Source organism: Tachyglossus aculeatus, chromosome 11 (genome assembly GCF_015852505.1).
Source record: "Tachyglossus aculeatus isolate mTacAcu1 chromosome 11, mTacAcu1.pri, whole genome shotgun sequence".
Classification (NCBI taxonomy): domain Eukaryota; kingdom Metazoa; phylum Chordata; class Mammalia; order Monotremata; family Tachyglossidae; genus Tachyglossus; species Tachyglossus aculeatus.
The window spans coordinates 1918482-1938012 of record NC_052076.1 but is presented as its reverse complement, the minus strand read 5'-3'; the positions used below and the strand labels follow the sequence as shown (position 1 = coordinate 1938012).

Below are 19531 nucleotides of genomic sequence, written 5' to 3'. Positions count from 1 at the left end.
AATGCAGAGGCTGGGTGATAGGGGACCCAACACATCCTGATGGTCCTGACTCATCCGGGGACGCCAGCGTGGGATTGCACCTTGACTCGGCCCAGTGAGGGGAGGACTAGAGCCTTCCTGGCCCAAAACCGCCTGAGCTGCAGGCTGTGGGAGAGCGCCAAGGAGCCAAAATCAACCGAGGACAGAGCTAGGCCCACAGGGGATGGCGGCGAAGGGACCCGCCTACACACTCCCACCGCAGGACAGACGGTTGTCCGGGCCCGAGACCAGATGCGCTCATCCCAGGAGGCGGCCAACCAGGCAGGCAGATGGCAGAGCTAGAAACAGGTACATTTAATATACACTAGAAAACACGGCTCACATTCTCACGGGCAGCTGCCCAGGGGAGTCACCCCGTCACCTACAGGGTGGGCGGGCACGAGGAAGGAGGCGGCGGCCTGGTGACAAAGACTCTGTTAACCACACCTCTGGCTTGACCCATAGGAGCATTTCCCCTCAGGACCCTCTTTGCGTAGTAAATTACGCTGCCACTGAGTACGGCCCAGCAGGGACAGGAAGCGGCCGGCTAGGGTGGGGTACGCCAAACCCAAAGCAGGCCGCGCCTTCACTTGCCTCTCGTCACAACAGTAGGTGGGTCGGTCGTCACAACAGTAGGTGGGTCGGTCAGCGGGGGCCGGCTTCGGATGAGCGGGGGGGACCAGCTCCGGGAGGACTGGGAGGACTGGGAGGACTGGGCCAGGGGGTTCATGCCCCCTGCTGGTTGGTTTCATCACTATCCCGCCTCTTCCAGATCTGCAAGAGATCAGTCCTTGTCTTCCCTCCCAAACCCTGCCCTCTCCCTGACTCTCCCATCTCTGTTGACGGCACTACCATCCTTCCCGTCTCACAAGCCCGCAACCTGGGTGTCATCCTCGACTCCGCTCTCTCATTCACCCCTCACATCCAAGCCGTCACCAAAACCTGCCGGTCTCAGCTCCGCAACATTGCCAAGATCCTCCCTTTCCTCTCCATCCCAACCGCTACCCTGCTCGTTCAAGCTCTCATCCTATCCCGTCTGGACTACTGCATCAGCCTTCTCTCTGATCTCCCATCCTCGTGTCTCTCTCCACTTCAATCCATACTTCATGCTGCTGCCCGGATTATCTTTGTCCAGAAACGCTCTGGGCATATTACTCCCCTCCTCAAAAATCTCCAGTGGCTACCAATCAATCTGCACATCAGGCAGAAACTCCTCACCCTGGGCTTCAAGGGTGTCCATCACCTCGCCTCCTCCTACCTCACCTCCCTTCTCTCCTTCTCCAGCCCAGCCTGCACCCTCCGCTCCTCTGCCGCTAATCTCCTCACCATGCCTCGTTCTCACCCATCCCGCCATCGACCCCCGGCCCACGTCATCCCCCGGGCCTGGAATGCCCCCAATCCCTCTGCCCATCCGCCAAGCTAGCTCTCTTCCTCCCTTCAAGGCCCTACTGCGAGCTCACCTCCTCCAGGAGGCCTTCCCACACTCAGCCCCTTCCTTCCTCTCCCCCTCGTCCCCCTCTCCATCCCATCTTACCTCCTTCCCTTCCCCACACCACCTGTATGTATGTTTGTACATATTTATTACTCTATTTATTTTATTTGTACATACCTATTGCATTTATTTTATTTTGTTAGTATGTTTGGTTTTGTTCTCTGTCTCCCCCTTTTAGACTGTGAGCCCACTGCTGGGTAGGGACTGTCTCTATATGCTGCCAATTTGTACTTCCCAAGCGCTTAGTACAGTGCTCTGCACATAGTAAGCACTCAATAAATACGATTGATGATGATGATGATGGCCTGGGGGTGGGTGGGCTGCTGTAGGGGTCCTGAGCCTCCCAAGACTCTTCAGCGTCTCCCCTCCCCACCCCCAGGTCTGATCCTGCCTCCAACGGGGGCTGAAGGACGGGACCCCTGAGCAGGGCTGGTTCTGACCAGTGGGGATGTTTGGTTTTGTTCTCTGTCTCCCCCTTTTAGACTGTGAGCCCACTGCTGGGTAGGGACTGTCTCTATATGTTGCCAACTTGAACTTCCCAAGCGCTTAGTACAGTGCTCTACACACAGTAAGCGCTCAATAAATACGATTGATGATGATGATGATAATGAGGCCCAACCAAGCCCGCCGAGCCCCTGCCCTGCACCCAACCGCCCAGCCCAGCCTGCCGCCCCACCTGGATGTACGCCTCCGAGAGTGTGATCATCTGAGGGAGAATGTCTGTCACCTGCAGGTCTTGCAACTCGTACCACTTCCCTGTCCCCTGAGAAAAGACAACATCGTGAGCCAGGCCCAGAGCCCCCGGCCGGCGGGCCGAGGCCTCAGTGCGTGAGGGAGTCGCATCCCGCGTTCAACCAAGCCCGAGGGCCACCGCCCGGCACTCACGTGATGGAGGACGTGGATCCGGTACGAGCCCTCTGTAGGCTTCCCGTCATGTACGATGTTGGCGATCAGGTCGTATGTGGTGTTCTCGTGCACGGCCTGTACCTCCTCGGACAAATATTCCCGCAGGTCCACGTTCCTGCAAGAGAAGAAGGTGGGGGGGGGGGGGCGGTGGATGGGGACGGGACACCCACTGCTTACCCGGCTCCTGCCACGCGGTAGCTTGAAAGCTCAAATAGTAGCTGTGTCAGGATCACTCAACCAATGAGTTTCCCCACTTCACCTGCATTCCACCAAGGGACAGTTTCTCTGTTTGAGGGAACACCATTTCAGCTGCTGGCTACATTCCCCCTGTCCAAGACCTGAAGCCTTCTTCCTCTCTGGCCCCTCCCCACCAACCCCGGGTCAGTGCCCAGGAGAGTCTGGGATACTCCTGGTTCTTCCTCCTGCTCCCACTCTCGGCCAACCAATCAATCATATTTATTGAGCGCTTACTGTGTGCACAGCACTGTACTATCAAGTGTGCTCACTGAGTGTCTACTCTTTACACAGCAATCATTTGTTCCGATCTGCCTCCACCCTTACATCGTATGCACCCTGAGGCTAGGAAACCTGCCTTGGGCCTGTGCTTCTGTTGTATTCTCTCAAGGGATTAGTACAGTGCTTAGCAATCAGTCACTACCAGGGATCGATCCAGGCCTCCCGTGGGAGCGGTTCCAGGAACAAATGCCCACGTGCAGGAGCCCCGTGGCCACTAACTTTGGCCAGAAGCCACAGCTACTCCTCCCTCCTCCTCCTCCCACCCCTGCTGTCCTGCCAAGGGGGGAGACGAGGATCGGCCCAAGCCCAGCCCCCCCAACCCTGAGTCCAAGCCGATGCCAACAGCCCCAGGCCCCCCCACTCCCCACAGCGAGACCGGCAAGGACCCATTCCCTCCCGAACCAAGAGAGGGGAAGGGGGGCCTGGGAGAGTGCCTCCTACGTGATAGGGAAGTTGACGATGGTTGGGTTCTTCTCCACGAAGAAGTTGTTTTTGGTGAATCTCTTAATGCAAAAGATGAGGTATGGAGGCAGTTTGGTGAGCTGGAAACGTTTCAGGAAGTTCTCCTTGTAAGTTTTGTATTCCTGCAGTGACGGGGGAAACTGGTCAGTGGAGGAGGCAGGGGAGAGGGGCACTGGCCGACAAAGGGACCGGAGGAGAAGATAGGATAGGCAGGCCGGTGGCCAGAACCTTGAGCGGCGTGTACGGCTGTGGACACATAAGCCACAGCTGCAGGCTGGAGGAGAGTCCAAGGCTGAAGGTCCGGGACACCAGTCACCTCTGACCCCACCGGCTGGCCACTTCCCCTTCCCCCCCAAGGGCCAACACCCCGCCCTTCCTACTACCCAGGCCGACAGGGAGCCTAATTCCGAAACGGGAGCCGGGAACGATGGGGAAAATCTGCTGGAGGGGAGGAGCCGGGGGGGGGGGCGGCCAGCCCGGGGCCGAGCCAGGGGCCAGGTTACCTTTTCCGTGATCCCGTTGAACTTGGCCAAGATGTTGAAGAGCGGCACCTGGGGGATGATGAGCTGTTCCTTCTCATCCTTGTACAGGGGCGCGGTGGGGAGGTCCAGCGTCAGGTACATGAATGTCGACTCCACCATCGTCTCCTGGTACTCGTCGTTGTGCAGCAAGTGCTCTTTCTCCTCTGCGGGCTGGGGAAGGCGGAGGGCCACAGACGCGGGGCTGAACGGACGGGCGGCTGACCCCACAGGGCTGTGCGGGGTGGGAGAAGGGACCCCAGACCCAAGGACCACGAAGGGGACACCGCTCCAGGCTCCCAAAGGCACGGCCCCTTCTGTGCCTCAGTTCAGCCCAGGCTGGCGGGGGAGGCCTCGAGAGTTTCCCAGACCGCAGCCTCTAATGACGCAGAGCCCGCTCTCCATCAAACTCCCCAGACCGGCTCATGGGGCAGATTGGGCCCACCACGCTGAAGGCAGCAACCCCCACGCTACCGGAGCCCCAGCCTGGTTCAAGAGCTTGACCGGTTCTTCCCCGACACGGTGGGGCTCGCCCTCAGCCCCCTCACCAGATCAGGATGTGGCAGCTTCTTGGTGAAAATCCTCATGGAGCCCTGGAAGACGTCTGTCACGATCGCTAGGGAGACGCACAGGTGGGGACTCAACTTTCCTGGGGCCGGGGGAGAGGGGAGGCGGCCTCCCACAGCCCTCAAAGCCTAATGTCCCAGGAAAAGGGGTTTTTCTCCCCGGGGCCAGGACACTGTCCAACACCTCTCCCCTCTGGCCCCCAGTGGGGAACCCTGGAGGCTGAGGTGAGAGATCATCCCCTCCCAATTCCTCCCCTACTTGTCCCTGGTCAGTTTCCAGCACTGGTAATAATAATAATAACAATAATGGCATTTATTAAGCGCTTACTATGTACAAAGCACTGTTCTAAGCGCTGGGGAGGCTACAAGGCAATCAGGTTGTCCCACGTGGGGCACACAGTCTTAACCCCCATTTTACAGATGAGGTCACTGAGGCACAAAGAAGTGACTTGCCCAAAGTCACGCAGCTGACAATTGGCAGAGCTGGGATTTGAACCCAAGACCTCTGACCCCAAAGCCCGTGCTCTTTCCACTGAGCCACGATGCTTCTCTCCCAAGCACTTAGAATGGTGCTCTGCATATAATAAGTGATCAATAAACACCATTAATTGCTTGATTGATTGACTGATTGATTAGAAGCCCCCCGCCCACTTGCCAGGGAGGATGCAGGAAAGCCACTGAACTGCAGGCTGGCCTTTCTCACCCAACAGACGAAAACCTAAGGCCCAGGACCCAAGGTCCCAGAGGCTTCTCCACAACCCCCCTTCTCCAGGTCCTAGAGGCCCGACAATGCCCAGGGAGCCTAACTCACTTTTCTTCTTCTTTTTGGTGCCGCCAAGGGCCGAATGCAAGGCGTTCAGAAACCAAGACAGGAAGTCGACGCCGTCACCTGGGGAGAGGGGAGTGGGGATGGGAACGGGGCATAAGAGGTGGTGGGGCCAGCTAAGTGCCCACAGGAGTTTCTCCCCAAACTGGTACTTGGGTGGCCAGTCCCGGACCCACCGGGACCCCAGAAATAATAACAATAATAATAATAATAATAATGATGGCATTTGTTAAGCGCTTACTATGTGCAAAGCACTGTTCTAAGCACTGGGGGGGGGGGGGGATACAATGTGATCAAGTTGTCCCACGTGGGGCTCACAGTCTTAATCCCCATTTTTACAGATGAGGTAACTGAGGCTCAGAGAAGTGAAGTGACTTGCGCGAGGTCACACAGCAGACTTGTGGTGGAGCCGGGATTCGAACCCATGACCTCTGACTCCAAAGCCCGGGCTCTTTCCACTGAGCCACGCTGCTTCTCTTATCTCTTCCAGAACCCCAGCCGGCCACCTGGCAGAGGACATGCCCAGCCCTCCACCCTCCTGGCAGTATGCCCATGCCCCTTCCCTCACTCAAATTCACAGCCATGGCGCTGCTTGCTGGGAGCCTCCAGCTCCACCCCCTCAGCCTCACCCACCCCTCTGCCCCGGCACCCCTGCAGAAAGCAAGTAGGACCACCACCATGTGGACAGAGAAACAAGACCCGCCCGGTCAGGATGCCGCCCCCCTGACCCCCCAGGGACTGGCTTGTGCAGGGTGGACAATGGCTGGGGTAGCAGCTTGGGCCGACCCCTCTACAGCTCCTAGATTCAAAAATGTCTTCTTTCCTTTCTGTCCCAGTTCCCTTCTGCAGCAAGGGAAGCCCATTCCCTCTGATCCAGCCCAGAGGGGAGGCAGAGAGTTGGAATTTACAGTCCCAACATCCCTGACCCACCCCACCACAGGCTCAGGAGCCTCGATGTCCCCTAGTTCGGGCATCCCTGAGCCCTAACACCACCCTATGTTGAAGAGGCCCCCCCATTTGGAGCGGGACAACCTTCTCCTTCCACTCCCCCCCTGACACCGCCACGCCAGCAGGCAGCTCAGGGTCCCCCCCACCCCTCACCTTGCTTGGTGATCTGGAAGGTCTTTTTGCTGCACAGGACCACGGCCTGCAGCATCTCGTGGGGTGAGACGTGGGCCTTGAAATTCCGCGGGTTCCACAGCTTCCTCATCAGCTCCCCGAAACGCTGCACCAGCAGGAACATGATGTCCCCGGGTGGGCGCTTGATGTTCTTGTAGTTTTCCTCCTCCAGGAAATAGTTGCGCAGCGGCGGGACGTTGGACAGAGCCTGGAAGCCCGCGTGTCGGTCAGCCCCGTTCTCCCCAGATGGCCACCTTCCCCAACCCTCCCAAAAGTGGGGCCGTTCCGCCACGACCCCAGGACTCGGACGTCACTGTCGGCTTTCTATTTCATTTCAGTTCCCCTTCCTGCAAACTGATCGAAGGAAGTTTCCTGTGCCCTGCACGGCCCCTCGGGGACCCTCGCCGTTCTGCTCCCGCTAAAGGCCTGCTGCTCCCTGCTCCCCACAGGCCCCGGAGTTGGGCCGAGAGAGCCGCCCCACTCCCGCACTCATCATCATCAATCGTATTTATTGAGCACTTACTATGTGCAGAGCACTGTACTAAGCGCTTGGGAAGTACAAATTGGCAACATATAGAGACAGTCCCTACCCAACAGTGGCCTCACAGTCTAGGGGCCCGAATCCGGAGCCGGGAAACGACAGACTCCAAGCCGAGCCACAGCAGATGCAGGTTTTCCATGCGGTCCGGCCCCAAAACAAACCCCTTCCCTTGCCCACGACACTGGGGGGGCTGGTCAGTTAGCGCTCTGCCCGGGGCAGGGCGGGGGCCACGAGGTGGAGGGGAGAAAGGCCGCCCTGGGAATTACCTGGGCAACCCCCTGATGGTCGGGAGCCCCAAATTTATGAAAATTCAGTCAGGGTGTAATATCTGGACAGAAGAAATCCCAGGACGCCCAATCACAGACCCATCAACCTCAGACCTACTGAGACCTGCCTGGGGCCTCCCGACATCCCTCAAGACCTGTCCAGCCTCATCCTGAGGACGGTCCCCAGCCCACTGCTCTGGGGCAAGCCAGTCCCCTACCACCACTGAGCTAGCAGCTCCTTCAGGGCCCTGTCCAGGACCAGAGAAAGGGGCAGAATAGATAAGGGTGTCCCATCTTCTAGAAGCTCCTGCCACGGCGCTCCAGCACCCAGGACAATTCACTCCAGTCCTGCTAGAACTGACAGCCGCCCCCTCCCCACCCGGCCAACCATCCCCCCAGTCAGTCATCTGCCAGGCCCAGGTGTTTGGCCCCAGGGAGCTGGCAATCCCCGGAGGCCCCTCGAGGTTTCCCAAAAAGAAGCCGTTTCAGTGTCGCGTCCCACCTGAAGCACGGCATTGGCATAGTCGTTGGCCTTTATGTTGTTCAATCCCACAATGCCGGGCAGGTAGGTGGTGCCATCGTAGGCCCGGGATAGCTTGGCCTGCTTGTCCAGGTTGCCGATCTGCTGCTTGGTGAAGGTGGGTTTCAGCACGTACTGCGGAGAGAAGGGCGCTGCTGGGACTGACTGCCTGTCCCCGGCTACGGGCCTGACGGGCTCGCATTCCCGGTGACCACCAAAACCGAGTCTTGCTCCCATGGCCACATCCCCCTACCCCCCGGGCCGCTCAGAGGCTCCAACCTGGAGCCCCCAAGCCGCCAGCCCAAGCTGGTCCGGAGCAGCAGAGGTCTTGGCCTGAGCCCGCGGAGGAAGGGGAGGTGGGTCAAGCCCACCCCTCAGCTGACGAGGGCTCTCACACAGCAAGGAGACCTCCCCTCCCTTCCCCAGGGCAATGCCCAGCTCCAACTGAGGCCAGGAAAGGCATCGCCAGCTGCCGTGCCGTGATAGAGACCAACGGGCCGACTGAGAGGAGCCAGGCGCTCTGCAGGCTGTGACCCTGGCCTGTCAGGTGGACTGGGGGACCGCTTGTAAGATGGCCTCACAACATGCGTGTGCCAACTATGCTAGTCTCTTCCTATCATTCCTCACCCCTGGGCCCCAAGGGCTCTGTTCTGAGTGATCCGCTTGGGCCCCACCCTCCGTGGTCCCGCTCTGATCCCCCGCCACGCCCTGGGGCCCCCGCTGACCTGGGCTCCGGCATTCTCCCCACCCCGCCAGGACTTCCAGCTCATTCCCCCCTCCCCTCCCCACCAAAGCTGCAGAGTTCAACAGACGGCTCCAGCGGCACCGTGCAGGGGTGCCTACGGGCTTTCTCTCGATCGGGAGTGACAGTCAAGTCTAGCGTCACCGTCCCTACACCGGGACCTAACCCACTGACAGACGCTCACAGTGGGCAGGGCACGTGTCACTCTGTTATGCCGAAGAAGTGCCCGGCACACTGCACCGCACCGAACGGGCCCTCCCCTCCGCAGCCCGGGGACACGTACGGTGATGTCCTCCAGGGACGAGTCGATGATCTCGTAATTGTCGGGGAGGCAGTAGAATTTGAGGGTGTGCAGGTTGAGGAAGACGTGGTGGCTGCACTGGACGCTGTGGATGTACGCATGGGACTTCAGCCCTCTGCCTGCGGGGAAGGAGCAGAGGGGACCGACTCTAATAATAATAATCGTAATAATAATGACGGTGGCATTTGTTGCGCGCTTAGTATGTGCCAGGCATTGTAATAGAGTTGGACGGAGTCCCTGTCCCATCTGGGGCTCACGGTGTCAATCCCCATTATTTTACAGATGAGGCAAATGAGGCACAGAGAATTGAAGTGACTTGCCCAAAGTCACAAAGCAGACAAGTGGTGGAGTCGGGACTAGAACTCATGGTCTTCTGAATCCCAGGCCTGTGCTCTTATCTTCTGTGCCAAGCTGCTTCTCTACGCACTCTGCTGCTGTACTGTCCTCTCCTGAGCACGTAATACAGTGCCCTGCACACAGAAAGGGCTCACAGACACCAATGATTGACTGATTGATGAGATGCCGGGTGGCCCCCTTGGTAACCGATTTTTTACCATGCCAGTAATAAGCGCCGACGGCTAAGTCCTAAGCACCGACAGCTACGTCCTACTCATCCATGGCTACATCCTAAGCGCTTAGTACAGTGCTCTGCACATAGTAAGCGCTCAATAAATACGATTGATGATGATCCTAAGCGCCGAGAGCTACGTGCTTACCCGACTGAGCAGCCAATTCCTCAGTCAGCCGGCTCGCCCTGACGGACTTGGGCTACCACCTGCTGCACCGCTGCTCTTCCTCTGGCTCCCAACTTTCAACCCTCCGGGGCTGCCTGCCTCCCCCAATAAATCGCATGCCCCCGGAGGGCAGGGACTACTCATTCATTCATTCAATCGTATTTATTGAGCGCTTACTGTGTGCAGAGCATTCATTCATTCAGTCGATCGCATTTATTGAGCGCTTACTGTGTGCAGAGCACTGTACTAAGTGCTTGGGAAGTACAAGCTGGCAACATCTAGAGCCGGTCCCTACCCAACAGCAGGCTCACAGTCTAGAAGGGGGAGACAGACGACAAAACAAAACATATTAACAAAATAAAATAAATAGTAAATATGTACAAGTAAAATAGAGTAATAAATCTGTACAAACATATATACGGGTGCTGTGGGGAGGGGAAGGAGGTAGGGTGGGGAGGAGGGGGAGAGGAAGGAGGGGGCTCAGTCTGGGAAAGACTCCTGGAGGAGGTGAGCTCCATCAGGCCTACAGTAAAATTCAATTCAGCCAATTCAGCCCAGCTTCCTATTGTACTGTACTAAGCGCTTCGGAAGTACAAGTTGGCAACAAAAGACTATGTCTTTTTTGTTACTAGTGTATTCTCCCAAGCCCCCAGGAGGCACCCAGTAAATACCACCGATGGATGGAGAGGATCTGGTAAAGCTTGGCTTTCCCCCCGACTTTCTTTCCTAAGGAATGGCTCTTCAATTCAGGGCAGCAAAGGAAAAAGGCACATTGTGGTGAAAACAACAGGCAGCAGCTCCTTGCTCCCTCTTACAGATGGGTCTGTCCAAACTGGCCTTGCCGTCACGCGGGGAGGACCGTGGGGAGGCACTAGCCAACTGTTCCCCATTCCAGGAGGGACCAGCACTCCCAGATACCTTGCTCTTTGTTCATTTTCCACGTCTGCCGGTGACGCCTTTAGTAGGGTATCTTTCTCTCTCTTCAGGGTCAAGGAGTTGGAGCCGGGGGAATGGGAGGGCAGGGTGGGCAAGGGGAAGCAGCACGGGGCCAGGAAGCAGGAGACCGTGGCTCTAATCCCAGCAATGCCAACAACCTTGGACAAGTGACACAGTCTCGTGTGGCCTCAGTTTCCTCACCTGTACGAACGGGATAAGGCACCAGCTCTCCCTCCCTCTTTGGGCCGGGAACGTGTCTGCGAGTTCTGTTGTACTGTACTCTCCCAAGCGCTTAGAGCGGTCTACGGCACTCAGTGAGTGCTCAACAAATACCACCGGCTGATCTGGCTGTAAGGGGATGGTGTGACACGGGGACTGTGTTGAAAATGATCATCATCATCATCAATCGTATTTATTGAGCGCTTACTATGTGCAGAGCACTGGACTAAGCGCTTGGGAAGTACAAATTGGCAACATATAGAGACAGTCCCTACCCAACAGTGGGCTCACAGTCTAAAAGGGGGAGACAGAGAACAAAACCAAACATACTAACAATAAAATAGAATAGCTAATTCTATTCTATTCTATTCTAATTCTATTCTATTCTAATAAATTAGAATAACTAATAAAATAGAATAGATATGTACAAGTAAAATAAATAGAGTAATAAATATGTACAAACATCTACTCCAGGGTTCAGCACAGTGGGTAGCAAAACAGAAGGCTCTCAGTCAAAGCCAGTGAAACCAAGTCAAAGAGAATGGAGTGAATCCAGTCCGGAGGCAAAGGGAATTCCCGAAGCAGACGATCTGGGACCCACTTATGGCTGGACGGGCCGGGAGGGAGTGGAGGGCCGAGCCCATCGGGCCCAGGCTTACCCTGGAAGTACTTGCCACACACCAGGCAGGCATAGACGTTGATGTGCGAGAGGGAGATGGAGCAGAGTTTCTCAAAGTCAAAGTCCAAGACGCTCCTGAAAGAGCAAGAGGAGAACAAGTCAGAGGGCAGGGGTGGCAAACCTGGAAACTCCCGTCAGCAAGCACCGAAAGACCCTCATGATACTGCTCAGAGCTGATATGCCTCACTCAGCACATGATCAATCAATCAATCAATCAATCAATCGTATTTATTGAGCGCTTACTATGTGCAGAGCACTGTACTAAGCGCTTGGGAAGTACAAACTGGCAACACCTAGAGACAGTCCCTACCCAACAGTGGGCTCACAGTCTAAAAGGGGGAGCCAGAGAACAGAACCAAACATACCAACAAAATAAAATAAATAGGATAGAAATGTACAAGTAAAATAGAGTAATAAATATGTACAACCATAAATAAATATGTACAACCATAATGTACATACGTACATACACATGATGATGATGATGGCATTTATTAAGCGCTTACTATGTGCAAAGCACTGTTCTAAGCGCTGGGGAGGTGACAAGGTGATCAGGTTGTCCCACGGGGGGCTCGCAGTCTTAATCCCCATTTTAAAGATGAGGTGATTGAGGCACAGAGAAACTAAGCGACTTGCCCAAAGTCACACAGCTGACAACTGGCAGAGCTGGGATTTGAACCCATGACCTCTGACTCCAAAGCCCGCGCCCTAAATGGCCCCCTGGCATTTAGCAGTGTCCACGGCCCTCCCTACCAGCTGCCCCATCATAGCCTGGGTCTTCCCCGGCTGAGGATGGCATTTATGCCCAGTTTGGCCCGCCGCACCCTGGACCCAGGCGCCCCAAACCAGTCAACCTGAGTACCTGCCTGGTCGCTTGGGTCAATGTGTCCGCGACAAAGAACACTTGTGTTCAACCTCCCGTTGCACTACCTTGCCTAGCAAATCACAAATCTTCCTCCCGCCTGTAAATTACTCTGCATCTCCCTTGTTAAGCTCCTTGGGGCAGTGCTCTGCGCATAGTAGGTGCCCAATAAACCACTGACTGATTCTGTCATTGCCACGTTGGCTAATGAAGCGCAACCGAGCCACGGCTAAGTCCAAAGCTCTCGGCGTCTCCGTTCCTGCCATTTCTCGGCGAACTTCACTTGGCATTGGCAAAGAGGAGGCTTCCAAATGGGCAGGGCTGTAATATGAAGAGTGGAAACCGAGGTCCTCGTTGCCTCTCTCCACTGACCTGTTGATGGTGTCCAGGTACGGGCAGTGGCGGCTCCGTCGGTCCTCGGAGTCCAGGCGGCCGTGTCTCACTGTAACAAGAAACACAAGTGCCGCAGACGTGACATCTCCCGCTACACTGTAAGTCCTTCGAGGGTCGGGACGGCGCCGACCCATTCGGTTGAACTTTCCCCCAAGCTCCGCCGGCAACAGTCTGAGGGCAGGGATTGTGTCTACTAGTTGTACTTTCCCACGCACTCAGTAAAGCGCTCTGCACACAATAAGCATTTAGTTCAACACATACTACCATTAATAACCATGTTACAATAACAATAGTAGTTGTTAAGCACTCACTAGGTGTCAAACACTCTTCTAAGAGCTGGGTTAGGTACTTGCTAATGCGGTTGGACACAGTCCCTGTCCCACATAGGGCTCACAGTCGTAATCCCCATTTTACAGAGAAGGAAACTGAGGGGCAGAAGAGAAATCAGTCAGTCGTTTTCTTCGAGCCTCTACTGTGAGCAGAGCACTACATCAAGCACTTGGAAGAGTACAATCCCGGCTCCACCACTTGTCAGCTGGGTGACTTTGGGCAAGTCACTTCACTTCTCTGGGCCTCAGTTACCTCATCTGTAAAATGGGGGTGAAGACTGTGAGCCCCACGTGGGACAACCTGATTACCTTGTAGCCCCCCAGCGCTTAGAACAGTGTTTTGCATATAGTAAGCGCTCAATAAATGCCATTACTATTATTATTACAATATAACAAACATTCCCCGCCCACAACGAGCTTACAGTCACGCGGCAGACAAATGGTAGAGTCGGATTTAGAACCCAGATCCTTCTGACTCCCAAGCCCAGGCTCTATCCGCTAGGCCAAACTGCTTGATTGATCGTTACTGATTGTAAGCTTGTCCATGGACAGGGAACATGTCTGCTAATTCTATTGCATTGTACTCTCCCAAGCGCTTAGTACAGTGCTCTAAAAAGTGCTCAATAAATACCACTGATTGATTGAGAGGGGCCCCCACAAAGCTAAATGGAGGTGTCCAGAAGCTCGGGGGTTCCCTTTGAAAGCGCCTGACCCCTTGGTGCTGACAACTGTTATAATAATAATAATAATGATGGCATTTATTAAGCGCTTACTATGTGCAAAGCACTGTTCTAAGCACTGGGGAGGTTACAAGGTGATCATGTTGTCCCACGGGGGGCTTATAGTCTTAATCCCCATTTTACAGATGAGGTAGCTGAGGCATAGAGAAGTGAAGTGACTTGCCCAGAGTCACACGGCTGACAATTGGTGGAGCAGGGATTTGAACCCAGGACCTCTGACTCCAAAGCCTGGGCTCTTTACCACTGAGCCACACTGCTTCTCTAACATACTAATGTAGAGAAGCATTAATGCTTACAGAAGCAGCGTGGCTCAGTGGAAAGAGCCCGGGCTTTGGAGTCGGAGGTCATGGGTTCAAATCCCGGCTCTGCCAACTGTCAGCTGTGTGACTTTGAGCAAGTCACTTCACTTCTCTGGGCCTCAGTTCCCTCATCTGTAAAACGGGATTAAAACTGTGAGTCCCCCGAGGGACAACCTGATCACCTTGTAACCTCCCCAGCTCTTAGAACAGTGCTTTGCACATAGTAAGCGCTTAATAAATGCCATTATTATTATTATTACAAGTTGGTAACATACAGAGACGGCCCCTACCCAATAGCAGGCTCTCAGCCTAGAAGGGGCAGACAGACAACAAAACAACACATATTAACAAACTAAAATGAATAGAATAGTAAATATGTTCAAGTAAAATAGAGTAATAAATCTGTACAGACATATATACGGGTGCTGTGGGGAGGGGAAGGAGAAGCAGCGTGGCTCAGTGGAAAGAGCCCGGCCTTTGGAGTCAGAGGTCACGGGTTCACGTCCTGGCACTGCCAGTTGTCAGCTGTGTGACTTTGGGCAAGTCACTTCACTTCTCTGGGCCTCAGTTACCTCATTTGTAAAATGGGATTAAAACTGTGAGCCCCCCGTGGGACAACCTGATCACCTTGCACCTCCCCAGTGCTTAGAACAGTGCTTTGCACACAGTAAGCGCTTAACAAATACCATCATCATTATTATTATTATTGTTATTATTAATGTCTGCTTCCCCCATCAAGACCGGCAGAGAACGTGTCTACCAATTCCGTTATGCTGCCCTCTCATTCATTCATTCAATCGTATTTACTGAGCGCTTACTGTGAGCAGAGCACTGGACTAAGCGCTTGGAAAGTACAATTCAGCAACAAAGAGAGGCAATCCCTGCCCACAGCGGGCTCACAGTCTAGAAGGGGGCAGACAGACATCAAAACACGTAAACAAGCATCAATAGCACCAAAATAAGTAGATTTATAGACACACATCAAAGCAAGTAAACAGGCATTCATTATAAATAAATAGAATTACGGATATGTACATATATACACAAGCGCTGTGCGGTGGGGAAGAGGGGTTAGAAAAAAGGGAGCAAGTTGGGGCGACAGGGAGAGGGAGCAGAAGAAAGTCAGAAGGAATATGGCTTAGTGGAAAGAGCACGGGCTTGGGAGTCAGAGGTCATGGGTTCTAATCCCGACACCGCCACTTGTCAGCTGTGTGACTCTGGGCAAGTCACTCTGTGCCTCAGCTACCTCATCTGTAAAATGGGGATTAAGACTGCGCGCCCCACGGGGGACACCTTGATTACCTTGTCTCTACCGCGGCGTTTAGAACAGTGCTCGGCACGTAGTAAGCGCTTATGTTGCCAATTTGTACTTCCCAAGCGCTTAGTACAGTGCTCTACACAGTAAGCGCTCAATAAATACAATTGATGATGATGATGATGAAGCGCTTAACAAACACCACCATTATTATTATTATTATTAAAGGGAGGGGGGGCTTAGTCTTTCCCAAGCGCTTAGTACAGTGCTCTGCACACAGTAAGCGCTCAATAAATACGATTGATGATGATGAAGCACTTAACAAATACCACCATTATTATTATTATTATTATTATTATTATTATTATTATTAAAGGGAGGGGGGGCTTAGTCTCTCCCAAGTAGCTGGTACAGTGCTCTGCACACAGTTGAGCGCTCGGTAAATACGACTGGCCTACGGAAGGTCCGAGTTCCCGGCCGGGGGGAGCGGAGGGTAGCCCCATGTGGGACAACCTGATGACCTTGTATCCACCCCAGCGCTCAGCACATAGTAAGCGATTAACAAACGCCATCATCATTAGATAAGAAGCGCGGCTCAGCGGCAAGAGCACGGGCTTGGGAATCAGCTCACGGGTTCTAATCCCGGCTCCACTACATGTCTGCTGTGTGACCTTGGGAAAGTCACTTAACTTCTCTGAGCCTCAGTTACCTCATCTGTAAAATGCGGAATAAGACTGTCAGCCCCACGTGGGGCAACCTGATCACCTTGTATCCCCCCCCCAGCGCTCAGAACAGTGCTTCGCACATAGTAAGCGCTTAAACGCGTGGCTCTGTAGAAAGAGCACACAGGCTTTGAAGTCAGAGGTCATGGGTTCAAATCCGACTCCGCCAATTGTCAGCTGTGTGACTTTGGGCAAGTCACTTAACTACTCTGAGCCTCAGTTACCTCATCTGTAAAATGGGGATTAAGACTGTGAGCCCCCCGTGGTACAACCCCCAGGCTGAGCCCCCTCTTTCCTCTCCTCCTCCCCCCCACCCTACCTCCTTCCCTTCCCCACAGCACCTGTATATATGTATGCACAGACTTATTACTCCATTTATTTCACTTGTACATATTTACTATTCTATTTATTTTGTTAATGATGTGCATCTGGCTTTACTTCTATTTATTCTGATGACTTGACACCTGCCCACATGCTTTGTTGTCTGTCTCCCCCTTCTAGACTGTGAGCCCATTGTTGGGTAGGGACCGTCTCCATATGTTGCCAACTTGTACTTCCCAAGCGCTTAGTACAGTGCTCTGCACACAGTAAGCGCTCAATAAATACGATTGAGTGAATGAACCTGATCACCTTGTAACCTCCCCAGCGCTTAGAACAGTGCACTGCACACAGTAAGTGCTTGCCAACTGGGGCTTCCCAAGCGCTTAGCCCAGTGCTCCGCACACTGTAAGTGCTCAATAAATACGACTGAATGAATGAAATAGGGACCGTCTCTATATGTCGCCAACTGGGACTTCCCAAGGGCTTAGTCCAGTGCTCCACACACAGTAAGCGCTCAACAAACACGACTGAATGAATGAATGAAATAGGGCCCGTCTCTATATGTTGCCAACTTGTACTTCCCAAGCGCTTAGTCCAGTGCTCTGCACACAGTAAGCGCTCACTAAATACGATTGATGATGATGATGACTGTGAGCCCCCTGTTGGGTAGGGACCGTCTCTCTATGCCAATTTGTACTTCCCAAGCGCTTAGTACAGTGCTCTGCACATAGTAAGCGCTCAATAAGTACGATTGATGATGATGATGATGATGACTGTGAGCCCCCTGTTGGGTAGGGACCGTCTCTATATGTTGCCAATTTGTACTTCCCAAGCGCTTAGTCCAGTGCTCTGCACATAGTAAGCGCTCAATAAGTACGATTGATGATGATGATGATGATGATGATGATGACTGTGAGCCCCCTGTTGGGTAGGGACCGTCTCTATATGTTGCCAATTTGTACTTCCCAAGTGCTTAGTGCAGTGCTGTGCACACAGTGAGCGCTCACTAAATACGATTGATGATGATGATGACTGTGAGCCCCCTGCTGGGTAGGGACCGTCTCTCTATGTTGCCAATTTGTCCTTCCCAAGCGCTTAGTCCAGTGCTCTGCACATAGTAAGCGCTCAATAAGTACGATTGAAGATGATGATGATGACTGTGAGCCCCCTGCTGGGTAGGGACCGTCTCTCTATGTTGTCAACCTGGACTTCCCAAGCGCTTAGTCCAGTGCTCTGCACACAGTAAGCGCTCAATAAATACGATTGATGATGATGATGATGATGACTGTGAGCCCCCTGTTGGGTAGGGACCGTCTCTCTGTGGTGCCAACTTGTACTTCCCAAGCGCTTAGTCCAGTGCTGTGCACACAGTAAGCGCTCAATAAGTACGATTGATGATGATGATGATGATGACTGTGAGCCCCCTGTTGGGTAGGGACCGTCTCTCTGTGGTGCCAACTTGTACTTCCCAAGCGCTTAGTCCAGTGCTCTGCACACAGTAAGCGCTCAATAAGTACGATTGATGATGATGATGATGATGATTGTGAGCCCCCTGTTGGGTAGGGACCGTCTCTCTATGTTGCCAATTTGTCCTTCCCAAGCGCTTAGTCCAGTGCTCTGCACATAGTAAGCGCTCAATAAGTACGATTGATGATGATGACGATGATGACTGTGAGTCCCCTGTTGGGTAGCGACTGTCTCTATATGTTGCCAATTTGTACTTCCCAAGCGCTTAGCACAGTGCTCTACACATAGTAAGCGCTCAATAAGTACGATTGATGATGATGATGATGACTGTGAGCCCCCTGTTGGGTACGGACTGTCTCTATATGTTGCCAATTTGTACTTCCCAAGCGCTTAGTCCAGTGCTCTGCACACAGTAAGCGCTCAATAAATACGATTGATGATGATGACTGGGAGCCCCCTGTTGGGTAGGGACCGTCTCTCTGTGGTGCCAAGTGGGGCTTCGCGGGCGCTTAGCACAGTGCTCCGCGCACTGTAGGCGCTCAATAAATACGACTGACAGTAAGGGTTGGGGCCCCTCACCTGGCAGGTCCCGCTCGGGCTCGGAGTAGTCGTCGTCCAGCTGCCGTTGGCGCTTCCCGCGCGCGGGCGGGGGCGGAGGGGCGGCGGGGGGGACGACGGCGGCCTCCTCCTCCTCCTCCCCCTCCTCCCCCTCCTCCTGGTCCCTGAGGCGCTTCCCGCGGATCGGGCTCCCCCGGGCCCCCGCCGCCTCCCGCTCGCGCCTCGCCCGCCCGTCGCCGCCGCCGCCGCCCCGTCCGCCGTCCGGCTCCCGCTTCCCCCGGGACTCCGACTCCCGCTTCCCGCGAACCGAGCTCCGGGACTCACGCTCCCGTTTCCCCCGGCCCGACATGGCCGCCGCCGGCCTCCTCCTTCTCCTCCCCCCGCACCGCGCATGCGCAGACAGCCCCCCCCCCCCCGGTGCGCCTGCGCACTCTGATCCATCAGTATGCGCGGGCACCCCCCCCCCCCCCCCCAGGTGTGCCTGCGCACTCTGATCCATCAGCAAGCGCGGACACCCCCCTCCCGGTGCGCCTGCGCACTTTGATCCATCAGCACGCGCAGACACCCCCCCCATCCCGGTGCGCCTGCGCACTCTGACCTATCAGCATGTGCAGACACCCCCTCCCCGGGTGCGCCTGCGCACTCTGACCCATCATCAGTATGCGCAGACACCCCCCCCCGCCGGTGCGCCTGCGCACTCTGACCCATCAGCACAAGCAGACACCCCCCCCGGTGCGCCTGCGCACTCTGACCATCAGCATGCGCCGAAACACACACACACACACACACACACACACACACACACACACACACACACACACACACACACACACACACACACACACACACACACACACACACACACACACACACACACACACACACACACACACACACACGCCCGGTGCGCCTGCGCACTCTGACCCACCGGCATGCGCAGACACCCCCGTGCGCCTGCGCACACTGACCCATCAGCACGCGCAGACACCCCCCCCGTGCGCCTGCGCACTCTGACCATCAGCATGCGCCGACACACACCCCCGCCCGGTGCGCCTGCGCACTCTAACCCATCAGCATGCGCAGACCCCCCCCCCCCCGGTGCGCCTGCGCACTCTGATCTATCAGTATGCGCAGACATCCCCCGGGTGCGCCCGCGCACTCTGACCCATCAGCATGCGCAGACAGCCCCCTCCCGGTGCGCCTGCGCACTCTGACCCATCAGCA

At 54.9% G+C, this 19531-nt stretch overlaps 1 protein-coding gene across 1 annotated transcript; it reads right to left on the bottom strand.

The window, feature by feature from the left end:
• Positions 1-318: 318 nt before the first annotated feature.
• On the bottom strand, positions 319-18661 carry USP39 (ubiquitin specific peptidase 39). The gene is made up of 13 exons (XM_038754365.1): positions 18329-18661; positions 12596-12665; positions 11342-11436; positions 8776-8912; positions 7733-7885; positions 6406-6631; positions 5290-5367; positions 4461-4528; positions 3898-4086; positions 3374-3516; positions 2396-2531; positions 2187-2273; positions 319-792 (listed from the first exon to the last, which is right to left on the bottom strand). The coding sequence occupies exons 1-13, from the start codon at positions 18654-18656 to the stop codon at positions 745-747; spliced, it is 1758 nt and encodes a 585-aa protein (XP_038610293.1). The 5' UTR covers positions 18657-18661; the 3' UTR covers positions 319-744.
• Positions 18662-19531: the final 870 nt, after the last annotated feature.

What these genes read in the sequence shown, in the direction of transcription:
- USP39 (XM_038754365.1), bottom strand. Translation starts at nt 18,656, where the DNA reads ATGTCGGGCCGGGGGAAACGGGAGCGTGAGTCCCGGAGCTCGGTTCGC. An exon ending in TACCTGGACACCATCAACAG is followed by an intron (nt 11,437 to 12,595) that starts GTCAGTGGAGAG and finishes TTGCTCTTTCAG; the next exon opens with GAGCGTCTTGGACTTTGACT. An exon ending in TCAACGGGATCACGGAAAAG is followed by an intron (nt 3,517 to 3,897) that starts GTAACCTGGCCC and finishes CCGTCACTGCAG; the next exon opens with GAATACAAAACTTACAAGGA.